General features: G+C 49.6%; 1 protein-coding gene across 7 annotated transcripts in view; it reads right to left on the reverse strand.

Moving 5' to 3' along the window:
- The window catches only part of LOC139365213 (hepatocyte growth factor-regulated tyrosine kinase substrate-like), a 40,251-nt gene that overhangs the window by 7,320 nt on the left and 18,712 nt on the right, over nucleotides 1-14,219 (reverse strand). For 4 of the 7 annotated variants that reach the window (XM_071102694.1, XM_071102693.1, XM_071102691.1 and 1 more), the window contains exons 14-17: nucleotides 13,223-13,436; nucleotides 9,655-9,827; nucleotides 5,093-5,233; nucleotides 2,374-2,542 (exon numbers count right to left, since the gene is read on the reverse strand). In XM_071102694.1, the coding sequence (XP_070958795.1) occupies nucleotides 2,374-2,542; nucleotides 5,093-5,233; nucleotides 9,655-9,827; nucleotides 13,223-13,436 (697 nt within the window). The remainder of the gene's footprint in view (nucleotides 1-2,373; nucleotides 2,543-5,092; nucleotides 5,234-9,654; nucleotides 9,828-13,222; nucleotides 13,437-14,219) is intronic. The other 3 variants (XM_071102696.1, XM_071102695.1, XM_071102692.1) reach the window with 1 other exon arrangement.

The raw sequence follows: 14,219 nt of genomic DNA on the forward strand, positions 1-14,219 counted from the left end.
CCTTCAAATTAGTGGATTCAGCTATTTCAGCCACACCTGCTGCTGGCAGGTGTATAAAATCAAGCACACAGCCATGTAATCTCCATAGACAAACATTGGCAGTAGAATGGCCTTACTGAAAAGCTCAGTGACTTTCAACGTGGCACCGTCATAGGATGCCACCTTTCCAACAAGCCAGTTTTGTCACATTTCTGCCCTTCTAGAGTTCCCCCAGTCAACTGTAAGTGCTGCTATTGTGAAGTGGAAACGTCTAGGAGCTCAAGCTCACAGAACGGGAAATCTGAGTGCTGAAGCACGTAAAAATCATCTAATCCTCGATGGCAAGACTCACTACCGAGTTCCAAACTGCCTCTGGAAGCAACGTCAGCACAAGAACTTGAAATGGGTTTCCATGGCCGAGCAGCCGCACACAAGACTAAGATCACCACGCTCAATGGGTTTCCATGGCCGAGCAGCTGCACACAAGACTAAGATCACCACGCTCAATGGGTTTCCATGGCCGAGCAGCCGCACACAAGACTAAGATCACCACGCTCAATGGGTTTCCATGGCCGAGCAGCCGCACACAAGACTAAGATCACCACGCTCAATGGGTTTCCATGGCTGAGCAGCCGCACACAAGACTAAGATCACCACGCTCAATGGGTTTCCATGGCCGAGCAGCTGCACACAAGACTAAGATCACCACGCTCAATGGGTTTCCATGGCCGAGCAGCCGCACACAAGTCTAAGATCACCACGCTCAATGGGTTTCCATGGCCGAGCAGCCGCACACAAGACTAAGATCACCACGCTCAATGGGTTTCCATGGCCGAGCAGCCGCACACAAGACTAAGATCACCACGCTCAATGGGTTTCCATGGCCGAGCAGCCGCACACAAGACTAAGATCACCATGCTCAATGGGTTTGGAGGATGCCAGGAGAATGATAACCGGTCCAATGGAGAGTGCCAACTGTCATGAAGGAGGAAGTTTAGTGAAGGAGGAATAATGGTGGCAACAGTTTGAGGAAGGCCCTTTCCTGTTTCAGCATGACAATGCCCTGAGAGAGCACAAAGCCAGGTCCATACAGAAACTACCATGCTGGCCCCTAGACTAACTACCATGCTGGCCCCTAGACTAACTACCATGCTATTCAACTAGACATGCTGGCCCCTAGACTAACTACCATGCTATTCAACTAGACATGCTGGCCCCTAGACTAACTACCATGCTATTCAACTAGACATGCTGGCCCCTAGACTAACTACCATGCTGGCCCCTAGACTAACTACCATGCTATTCAACTAGACATGCTGGCCCCTAGACTAACTACCATGCTGGCCCCTAGACTAACTACCATGCTGGCCCCTAGACTAACTACCATGCTGGCCCCTAGACTAACTACCATGCTGGCCCCTAGACTAACTACCATGCTGGTCCCTAGACTAACTACCATGCTATTCAACTAGACATGCTGGCCCCCAGACTAACTACCATGCTGGCCCCTAGACTAACTACTATGCTATTCAACTAGACATGCTGGCCCCTAGACTAACTACCATGCTATTCAACTAGACATGCTGGCCCCTAGACTAACTACCATGCTATTCAACTAGACATGCTGGCCCCTAGACTAACTACCATGCTGGCCCCTAGACTAACTACCATGCTATTCAACTAGACATGCTGGCCCCTAGACTAACTACCATGCTATTCAACTAGACATTCTGGCCCCTAGACTAACTACCATGCTGGTCCCTAGACTAACTACCATGCTGGTCCCTAGACTAACTACCATGCTGGTCCCTAGACTAACTACCATGGTGGTCCCTAGACTAACTACCATGCTGGTCCCTAGACTAACTACCATGCTGGCCCCTAGACTAACTACCATGCTATTCAACTAGACATGCTGGCCCCTAGACTAACTACCATGCTATTCAACTAGACATGCTGGCCCCTAGACTAACTACCATGCTGGTCCCTAGACTAACTACCATGCTGGTCCCTAGACTAACTACCATGCTGGTCCCTAGACTAACTACCATGCTGGCCCCCAGACTAACTACCATGCTGGCCCCTAGACTAACTACAATGCTATTCAACTAGACATGCTGGCCCCTAGACTAACTACCATGCTATTCAACTAGACATGCTGGCCCCTAGACTAACTACCATGCTATTCAACTAGACATGCTGGCCCCTAGACTAACTACCATGCTGGCCCCTAGACTAACTACCATGCTGGCCCCTAGACTAACTACTATGCTATTCAACTAGACATGCTGGCCCCTAGACTAACTACCATGCTATTCAACTAGACATCCCCAGACTAACTACCATGCTATTCAACTAGACACAAACATTTGACTCATTGGGGTCTGTACTAACCTGGAGGCATGGCCTGGTACTGTCCTGGTCCAGGCTGGTTCATGTAGACGTTGTGCATGGGCGACCCCTCCACTGACCCTGAGGGGCTAAAGGTGCCTGGGTAACTGGGGGGTCCCCCCGGCTGCCCGTACACCACCCCTCCTGCCACGTTGGGGGGTAAAGACTGCATCTAGGGTGAAAAGGAGAGGAATTTACACAAGAGCTGGACAACAAGAACAGCCACTAAGGTAAATGCCAGGTGAAACTCCTGCAGCAATCATTTACACAGAACCTCTGTAGACTAACAGTGTCGTGACACGCCTTCCCCAAGGCTCTGCTTAAAGACTAACTCCCCCGTGTGCCGGCCAGAGAGAGGGCCTCCCCCGTGTGCCGGCCAGAGAGAGGGCCTCCCCCGTGTGCCGGCCAGGGAGAGGGCCTCCCCCGTGTGCCGGCCAGAGAGAGGGCCTCCCCCGTGTGCCGGCCAGAGAGAGGGCCTCCCCGTGTGCCGGCCAGAGAGAGGGCCTCCCCCGTGTGCCGGCCAGAGAGAGGGCCTCCCCCGTGTGCCGGCCAGAGAGAGGGCCTCCCCCGTGTGCCGGCCAGAGAGAAGGCCTCCCCCGTGTGCCGGCCAGAGAGAGGGCCTCCCCCGTGTGCCGGCCAGAGAGAGGGCCTCCCCCGTGTGCCGGCCAGAGAGAGGGCCTCCCCCGTGTGCCGGCCAGAGAGAGGGCCTCCCCCGTGTGCCGGCCAGAGAGAGGGCCTCCCCCGTGTGCCGGCCAGAGAGAGGGCCTCCCCCGTGTGCCGGCCAGAGAGAGGGCCTCCCCCGTGTGCCGGCCAGAGAGAGGGCCTCCCCCGTGTGCCGGCCAGAGAGAAGGCCTCCCCCGTGTGCCGGCCAGAGAAAAGGCCTCCCCCGTGTGCCGGCCAGAGAGAAGGCCTCCCCCGTGTGCCGGCCAGAGAGAAGGCCTCCCCCGTGTGCCGGCCAGAGAGAAGGCCTCCCCCGTGTGCCGGCCAGAGAGAAGGCCTCCCCCGTGTGCCGGCCAGAGAGAAGGCCTCCCCCGTGTGCCGGCCAGACAGTGTCTACCTGTGGGTAGGGTATAGTGTCTACCTGTGGGTAGGGTATAGTGTCTACCTGTGGGTAGGGTATAGTGTCTACCTGTGGGTAGGGTATAGTGTCTACCTGTGGGCATGGTATAGTATAGTGTCTACCTGTGGGCATGGTATAGTATAGTGTCTACCTGTGGGCAGGGTATAGTATAGTGTCTACCTGTGGGCATGGTATAGTATAGTGTCTACCTGTGGGTAGGGTATAGTATAGTGTCTACCTGTGGGTAGGTTATAGTATAGTGTCTACCTGTGGGTAGGGTATAGTGTCTACCTGTGGGTAGGGTATAGTGTCTACCTGTGGGTAGGTTATAGTATAGTGTCTACCTGTGGGTAGGGTATAGTGTCTACCTGTGGGTAGGGTATAGTATAGTGTCTACCTGTGGGTAGGGTATAGTATAGTGTCTACCTGTGGGTAGGTTATAGTATAGTGTCTACCTGTGGGTAGGTTATAGTATAGTGTCTACCTGTGGGTAGGGTATAGTGTCTACCTGTGGGTAGGGTATAGTATAGTGTCTACCTGTGGGTAGGGTATAGTATAGTGTCTACCTGTGGGTAGGTTATAGTATAGTGTCTACCTGTGGGTAGGGTATAGTGTCTACCTGTGGGTAGGGTATAGTGTCTACCTGTGGGTAGGTTATAGTATAGTGTCTACCTGTGGGTAGGTTATAGTATAGTGTCTACCTGTGGGTAGGGTATAGTGTCTACCTGTGGGTAGGGTATAGTGTAGTGTCTACCTGTGGGCATGGTATAGTATAGTGTCTACCTGTGGGTAGGTTATAGTATAGTGTCTACCTGTGGGTAGGTTATAGTATAGTGTCTACCTGTGGGTAGGGTATAGTGTCTACCTGTGGGTAGGGTATACTGTAGTGTCTACCTGTGGGCATGGTATAGTATAGTGTCTACCTGTGGGTAGGGTATAGTATAGTGTCTACCTGTGGGTAGGGTATAGTGTAGTGTCTACCTGTGGGTAGGGTATAGTATAGTGTCTACCTGTGGGTAGGGTATAGTGTAGTGTCTACCTGTGGGTAGGGTATAGTATAGTGTCTACCTGTGGGTAGGTTATAGTATAGTGTCTACCTGTGGGTAGGTTATAGTGTAGTGTCTACCTGTGGGTAGGGTATAGTGTAGTGTCTACCTGTGGGTAGGGTATAGTATAGTGTCTACCTGTGGGTAGGGTATAGTATAGTGTCTACCTGTGGGTATAGTATAGTGTCTACCTGTGGGTAGGGTATAGTATAGTGTCTACCTGTGGGTAGGTTATAGTATAGTGTCTACCTGTGGGTAGGTTATAGTATAGTGTCTACCTGTGGGTAGGGTATAGTATAGTGTCTACCTGTGGGTAGGTTATAGTATAGTGTCTACCTGTGGGTAGGGTATAGTATAGTGTCTACCTGTGGGTAGGGTATAGTATAGTGTCTACCTGTGGGTAGGGTATAGTATAGTGTCTACCTGTGGGTAGGTTATAGTATAGTGTCTACCTGTGGGTAGGGTATAGTATAGTGTCTACCTGTGGGTATAGTATAGTGTCTACCTGTGGGTAGGGTATAGTGTAGTGTCTACCTGTGGGTATAGTATAGTGTCTACCTGTGGGTAGGGTATAGTGTAGTGTCTACCTGTGGGTAGGGTATAGTATAGTGTCTACCTGTGGGTAGGGCATGGGGAAGGCAGGCATCTGGGCTCTCATCTGGATGGTGTGTTTCTGTTGCTCCAGCCTCATCTGTCTCTCCTTCTCCTGCTCCTGGAGCCGCTGGATGGCCAGCTGACGCTGCATCTCTAGGTACTCCTGAAACACAGTCACCACATCAGACATCACATCAGACACCACATCAGACACCACATCAGACACCATATACCACCTAACAGGCTGACGCTGCATCTCTAGGTACTCCTGAAACATAGTCAACACATCAGACACCACATCAGACACCATATACCACCTAACAGGCTGACGCTGCATCTCTAGGTACTCCTGAAACATAGTCAACACATCAGACACCACATCAGACACCATATCAGACACCATATACCACCTAACAGGCTAACGCTGCATCTCTAGGTACTCCTGAAACACAGTCACCACATCAGACACCACATCAGACACCATATACCACCTAACAGGCTGACGCTGCATCTCTAGGTACTCCTGAAACATAGTCAACACATCAGACACCACATCAGACACCATATACCACCTAACAGGCTGACGCTGCATCTCTAGGTACTCCTGAAACATAGTCAACACATCAGACACCACATCAGACACCATATACCACCTAACAGGCTGACGCTGCATCTCTAGGTACTCCTGAAACATAGTCAACACATCAGACACCACATCAGACACCATATACCACCTAACAGGCTGACGCTGCATCTCTAGGTACTCCTGAAACATAGTCAACACATCAGACACCACATCAGACACCATATACCACCTAACAGGCTGACGCTGCATCTCTAGGTACTCCTGAAACATAGTCAACACATCAGACACCACATCAGTCACCACATCAGACACCATATACCACCTAACAGGCTAACGCTGCATCTCTAGGTACTCCTGATTACACAGTCACCACATCAGACACCACATCAGACACCACATCGGACACCATATACCACCTAACAGGCTGACGCTGCATCTCTAGGTACTCCTGAAACATAGTCAACACATCAGACACCACATCAGACACCATATACCACCTAACAGGCTGACGCTGCATCTCTAGGTACTCCTGAAACATAGTCAACACATCAGACATCACATCAGACACCACATCAGACACCATATACCTCATCATGTGACTAACCCCTACTGCATAACAACCCATACCTCATCATGTGACTAACCCCCTACCGCAGAACAACCCATACCTCATCATGTGACTAACCCCTACTGCATAACAACCCATACCTCATCATGTGACTAACCCCCTACCGCAGAACAACCCATACCTCATCATGTGACTAACCCCCTACTGGATAACAACCCATACCTCATCACGTGACTAACCCCCTACTGCATAACAACCCATACCTCATCATGTGACTAACCCCCTACTGGATAACAACCCATAACTCATCATGTGACTAACCCTCTACCGTAGAACAACCCATAACCTCATGTGACTAACCCCTACTGCATAACAACCCATACCTCATCATGTGACTAACCCCCTACCGCAGAACAACCCATACCTCATCATGTGACTAACCCCCTACTGCAGAACAACCCATACCTCATCATGTGACTAACCCCCTACTGGATAACAACCCATACCTCATCACATGACTAACCCATACTGCATAACAACCCATACCTCATCATGTGACTAACCCCTACTGCATAACAACCCATACCTCATCATGTGACTAACCCCTACTGCATAACAACCCATACCTCATCATGTGACTAACCCCCTACCGCAGAACAACCCATACCTCATCATGTGACTAACCCCTACTGCATAACAACCCATACCTCATCATGTGACTAACCCCCTACCGCAGAACAACCCATACCTCATCATGTGACTAACCCCCTACTGGATAACAACCCATACCTCATCACGTGACTAACCCCCTACTGCATAACAACCCATACCTCATCATGTGACTAACCCCCTACTGGATAACAACCCATAACTCATCATGTGACTAACCCTCTACCGTAGAACAACCCATAACCTCATGTGACTAACCCCTACTGCATAACAACCCATACCTCATGTGACTAACCCCCTACCGCAGAACAACCCATACCTCATCATGTGACTAACCCCCTACTGCAGAACAACCCATACCTCATCATGTGACTAACCCCCTACTGGATAACAACCCATACCTCATCACATGACTAACCCATACTGCATAACAACCCATACCTCATCATGTGACTAACCCCTACTGCATAACAACCCATACCTCATCATGTGACTAACCCCTACTGCATAACAACCCATACCTCATCATGTGACTAACCCCTACTGCATAACAACCCATACCTCATCATGTGACTAACCCCTACTGGATAACAACCCATACCTCATCATGTGACTAACCCCTTACCGCAGAACCAGCCATACCTCATCATGTGACTAACCCCTTACCGCAGAACCAGCCATACCTCATCATGTGAATAACAGGGAAATCACGTTTTTCACTGCACTGGGCCTTTAAACACTACAGCTGATCTGTTCTACACAATATATCTAAACAGACTCCCAGTCCTGTTGTTCCCCAGTCTGTCACCTGTTATTATCTATAACATAGCACCCCTCCTAAACAGACTCCCAGCCCTGTTGTTCCCCAGTCTGTCACCTGTTATTATAACATAGCACCCCTCCTAAACAGACTCCCAGCCCTGTTGTTCCCCAGTCTGTCACCTGTTATTATAACATAGCACCCCTCCTAAACAGACTCCCAGCCCTGTTGTTCCCCAGTCTGTCACCTGTTATTATAACATAGCACCCCTCCTAAACAGACTCCCAGCCCTGTTGTTCCCCAGTCTGTCACCTGTTATTATAACATAGCACCCCTCCTAAACAGACTCCCAGCCCTGTTATTATCTATAACATAGCACCCCTCCTAAACAGACTCCCAGCCCTGTTGTTCCCCAGTCTGTCACCTGTTATTATAACATAGCACCCCTCCTAAACAGACTCCCAGCCCTGTTATTATAACATAGCACCTCTCCTAAACAGACTCCCAGCCCTGTTATTATCTATAACATAGCACCCCTCCTAAACAGACTCCCAGCCCTGTTGTTCCCCAGTCTGTCACCTGTTATTATAACATAGCACCCCTCCTGAACAGACTCCCAGCCCTGTTATTATAACACAGCACCCCTCCTAAACAGACTCCCAGCCCTGTTGTTCCCCATTCTGTCAACTGTTATTATAACACAGCACCCCTCCTAAACAGACTCCCAGCCCTGTTATTATAACATAGCACCTCTCCTAAACAGACTCCCAGCCCTGTTATTATCTATAACATAGCACCCCTCCTAAACAGACTCCCAGCCCTGTTGTTCCCCAGTCTGTCACCTGTTATTATAACACAGCACCCCTCCTAAACAGACTCCCAGTCCTGTTGTTCCCCAGTCTGTCACCTGTTATTATAACACAGCACCCCTCCTAAACAGACTCCCAGCCCTGTTGTTCCCCAGTCTGTCACCTGTTATTATAACACAGCACCCCTCCTAAACAGACTCCCAGCCCTGTTGTTCCCCAGTCTGTCACCTGTTATTATCTATAACATAGCACCCCTCCTAAACAGACTCCCAGTCCTGTTGTTCCCCAGTCTGTCACCTGTTATTATAACATAGCACCCCTCCTAAACAGACTCCCAGTCCTGTTGTTATCTATAACATAGCACCTTTCCTAAACAGACTCCCAGTCCTGTTGTTCCCCAGTCTGTCACCTGTTATTATAACATAGCACCCCTCCTAAACAGACTCCCAGTCCTGTTTTATCTATAACATAGCACCTCTCCTAAACAGACTCCCAGCCCTGTTGTTCCCCAGTCTGTCACCTGTTATTATCTTTAACACAGCACCTCTCCTAAACAGACTCCCAGCCCTGTTATTATAACATAGCACCCCTCCTAAACAGACTCATAGCCCTGTTATTATCTATAACATAGCACCCCTCCTAAACAGACTCCCAGCCCTGTTATTATAACATAGCACCTTTCCTAAACAGACTCCCAGCCCTGTTGTTCCCCAGTCTGTCACCTGTTATTATAACATAGCACCCCTCCTAAACAGACTCCCAGCCCTGTTATTATAACATAGCACCCCTCCTAAACAGACTCCCAGTCCTGTTGTTCCCCAGTCTGTCACCTGTTATTATCTATAACATAGCATCCCTCCTAAACAGACTCCCAGCCCTGTTATTATAACATAGCACCCCTCCTAAACAGACTCCCAGTCCTGTTGTTCCCCAGTCTGTCACCTGTTATTATCTATAACATAGCACCCCTCCTAAACAGACTCCCAGCCCTGTTATTATAACATAGCACCCCTCCTAAACAGACTCCCAGCCCTGTTATTATCTATAACATAGCACCCCTCCTAAACAGACTCCCAGCCCTGTTATTATAACATAGCACCCCTCCTAAACAGACTCCCAGCCCTGTTATTATCTATAACATAGCACCCCTCCTAAACAGACTCCCAGTCCTGTTGTTCCCCAGTTCTGTTACCTGTTTCTTCTGTCTCATGATCTCTAGTTTCTGGGCCAGCTGAATCTGTCTCTGTCTCTCCGCCTCCTCGGCAGCACGACGCAGCTTCTCTCTGTGCTCGTCTCGTAGGGCGTTCAGGGCGGCTCTCGCATCACGCACCTGGGCCAGCTTGTCCTGCAGACCCTCGTAGTACACTGGCAGACAGACATGGAGATGTTTAGTTAGACAGTGGTTAGACTGTACAGGACCAACACAACAAACATGGTAAACCAACAAGCAGACAGACATGGAGATGTTTAGTTAGACAGTGGTTAAACTGTACAGGACCAACACAACAAACATGGTAAACCAACAAGCAGACAGACATGGAGATGTTTAGTTAGACAGTGGTTAAACTGTACAGGACCAACACAACAAACATGGTAAACCAACAAGCAGACAGACATGGAGATGTTTAGTTAGTGGTTAAACTGTACAGGACCAAGACAACAAACATGGTAAACCAACAAGCAGACAGACATGGAGATGTTTAGTTAGACAGTGGATAAACTGTACAGGACCAACACAACAAACATGGTAAACCAACAAGCAGACAGACATGGAGATGTTTAGTTAGTGGTTAAACTGTACAGGACCAAGACAACAAACATGGTAAACCAACAAGCAGACAGACATGGAGATGTTTAGTTAGACAGTGGTTAAACTGTACAGGACCAAGACAACAAACATGGTAAACCAACAAGCAGACAGACATGGAGATGTTTAGTTAGTGGTTAAACTGTACAGGACCAACACAACAAACATGGTAAACCAACAAGCAGACAGACATGGAGATGTTTAGTTAGACAGTGGTTAAACTGTACAGGACCAAGACAACAAACAAGACTAACCAACAAGCAGACAGACATGGAGATGTTTAGTTAGACAGTGGTTAAACTGTACAGGACCAACACAACAAACATGGTAAACCAACAAGCAGACAGACATGGAGATGTTTAGTTAGACAGTGGTTAAACTGTACAGGACCAAGACAACAAACATGGTAAACCAACAAGCAGACAGACATGGAGATGTTTAGTTAGACAGTGGTTAAACTGTACAGGACCAACACAACAAACATGGTAAACCAACAAGCAGACAGACATGGAGATGTTTAGTTAGTGGTTAAACTGTACAGGACCAAGACAACAAACATGGTAAACCAACAAGCAGACAGACATGGAGATGTTTCGACAGTGGTTAGACTGTACAGGACCAAGACAACAAACATGGTAAACCAACAAGCAGACAGACATGGAGATGTTTAGTTAGTGGTTAAACTGTACAGGACCAACACAACAAACATGGTAAACCAACAAGCAGACAGACATGGAGATGTTTAGTTAGACAGTGGTTAAACTGTACAGGACCAACACAACAAACATGGTAAACCAACAAGCAGACAGACATGGAGATGTTTAGTTAGACAGTGGTTAAACTGTACAGGACCAACACAACAAACATGGTAAACCAACAAGCAGACAGACATGGAGATGTTTAGTTAGTGGTTAAACTGTACAGGACCAAGACAACAAACATGGTAAACCAACAAGCAGACAGACATGGAGATGTTTCGACAGTGGTTAGACTGTACAGGACCAAGACAACAAACATGGTAAACCAACAAGCAGACAGACATGGAGATGTTTCGACAGTGGTTAGACTGTACAGGACCAAGACAACAAACATGGTAAACCACCAAGCAGACAGACATGGAGATGTTTAGTTAGACAGTGGTTAAACTGTACAGGACCAACACAACAAACATGGTAAACCAACAAGCAGACAGACATGGAGATGTTTAGTTAGACAGTGGTTAAACTGTACAGGACCAAGACAACAAACATGGTAAACCAACAAGCAGACAGACATGGAGATGTTTAGTTAGACAGTGGTTAAACTGTACAGGACCAAGACAACAAACAAGACTAACCAACAAGCAGACAGACATGGAGATGTTTAGTTAGTGGTTAAACTGTACAGGACCAAGACAACAAACATGGTAAACCAACAAGCAGACAGACATGGAGATGTTTAGTTAGACAGTGGTTAAACTGTACAGGACCAACACAACAAACATGGTAAACCAACAAGCAGACAGACATGGAGATGTTTAGTTAGACAGTGGTTAAACTGTACAGGACCAAGACAACAAACATGGTAAACCAACAAGCAGACAGACATGGAGATGTTTAGTTAGACAGTGGTTAAACTGTACAGGACCAAGACAACAAACATGGTAAACCAACAAGCAGACAGACATGCTCACGGTTTGAGCAAGAGTGAGGTCGGGATTGAATCCAATCCCAGATTTGGACAATATGCCATTGATAGGATATTCCTGATTGAGACATATTGTTTACAGTGAATGTGGTCTCCACACATGGGAACGTAGTGTTTAAAACATACATTGCAGACAAAGCGCGATCAGATTGAATCCCGGCTTCAGAGAATCTCTCTTACATAAACAAACACTGAAACAAAGTCACACACACACACTCAGAACCACCCCCCCCACACACACACACACACACACAGAACCACCCCCCCCACACACACACACACACACACACAGAACCACCCCCCACACACACACACTCAGAACCACCCCCCACACACACACACACTCAGAACCACCCCCCCCACACACACACACTCAGAACCACCCCCCCCACACACACACACTCAGAACCACCCCCCCCACACACACACTCAGAACCACCCCCCACACACACACACTCAGAACCACCCCCCCCCACACACACACACTCAGAACCACCCCCCCCACACACACACACTCAGAACCACCCCCCCCCCCCCCCACACACACACACTCAGAACCACCCCCCCACACACACACACTCAGAACCACCCCCCCACACACACACACTCAGAACCACCCCCCCCCCACACACACACTCAGAACCACCCCCCCCCCACACACACACTCAGAACCACCCCCCCACACACACACACTCAGAACCACCCCCCCCCACACACTCAGAACCACCCCCCACACACACACTCAGAACCACCCCCCCACACACACACACTCAGAACCACCCCCCCCACACACACACACTCAGAACCACCCCCCCACACACACACACTCAGAACCACCCCCCCACACACACACACTCAGAACCACCCCCCCCCACACACACACTCAGAACCACCCCCCCCCACACACACACACTCAGAACCACCCCCCCACACACACACACACTCAGAACCACCCCCCCCCACACACACACACTCAGAACCACCCCCCCCCCACACACACTCAGAACCACCCCCCCATACACACACACTCAGAACCACCCCCCCCCACACACACACTCAGAACCACCCCCCCACACACACACACACTCAGAACCACCCCCCCACACACACACTCAGAACCACCCCCCCACACACACACTCAGAACCACCCCCCCACACACACACACAGAACCACCCCCCCCACACACACACAGAACCACCCCCCCCACACACACACAGAACCACCCCCCCCCACACACACTCAGAACCAAATCTCCCCCTAACTCACGTCTCTTCTCGTCCAGCTGATTGAGGATGTCCAGTAGCTGGGGGTGCATGGTGTTGATGGACTGGAAGAGGGAGAGCACGGCGCTGTCGTTGGTGATGCTGCGACCACGCATGTGGTTACTCTTCATACGATTCAGGAAGGTGGTGACCGCGTTCTGCAGAGCCTTCAGGAACGCATCGTGGTTCTCCTCCGACTCACCGTTCTGATACTGCTGCTGGGGGTGGGGAAGAAGAGAGGGGAGAGGAGAAAGGGAGGAAGAGGAGAGGAGAAAGGGAGGATGAGGAGAGGAGAAAGGGAGGAAGAGAGGCGAAAGGGAGGAAGAGGAGAAAGGGAGAAAGAGGAGAAAGGGAGGAAGAGAGGAGAGGAGAAAGGGAGGAAGAGGAGAAAGGGAGGAAGAGGAGAGGAGAAAGGGAGGAAGAGGAGAGGAGAAAGGGAGGAAGAGGAGAGGCGAAAGGGAGGAAGAGGAGAGGAGAAAGGGAGGAAGAGGAGAGGAGAAAGGGAGGAAGAGGAGAGGAGAAAGGGAGGAAGAGGAGAGGAGAAAGGGAGGAAGAGGAGAGGAGAAAGGGAGGAAGAGGAGAGGAGAAAGGGAGGAAGAGGAGAGGAGAAAGGGAGGAAGAGGAGAGGAGAAAGCGAGGAAGAGGAGAGGAGAAAGGGAGGAAGAGGAGAGGAGAAAGCGAGGAAGAGGAGAGGAGAAAGCGAGGAAGAGGAGAGGAGAAAGGGAGGAAGAGGAGAGGAGAAAGCGAGGAAGAGGAGAGGAGAAAGCGAGGAAGAGGAGAGGAGAAAGGGAGGAAGAGGAGAGGAGAAAGCGAGGAAGAGGAGAGGAGAAAGCGAGGAAGAGGAGAGGAGAAAGGGAGGAAGAGGAGAGGAGAAAGCGAGGAAGAGGAGAGGAGAAAGCGAGGAAGAGGAGAGGAGAAAGGAAAGACGGGGGGAAGAGAAAGGAGAGGAGGGAAAGTCAATCAGCAGGAACAAACAGCTAATGACAAAGAGCATGTAGTCA

The sequence above is a fragment of the Oncorhynchus clarkii genome, chromosome 13, assembly GCF_045791955.1.
Source record: "Oncorhynchus clarkii lewisi isolate Uvic-CL-2024 chromosome 13, UVic_Ocla_1.0, whole genome shotgun sequence".
Taxonomy (NCBI): Eukaryota; Metazoa; Chordata; class Actinopteri; order Salmoniformes; family Salmonidae; genus Oncorhynchus; species Oncorhynchus clarkii.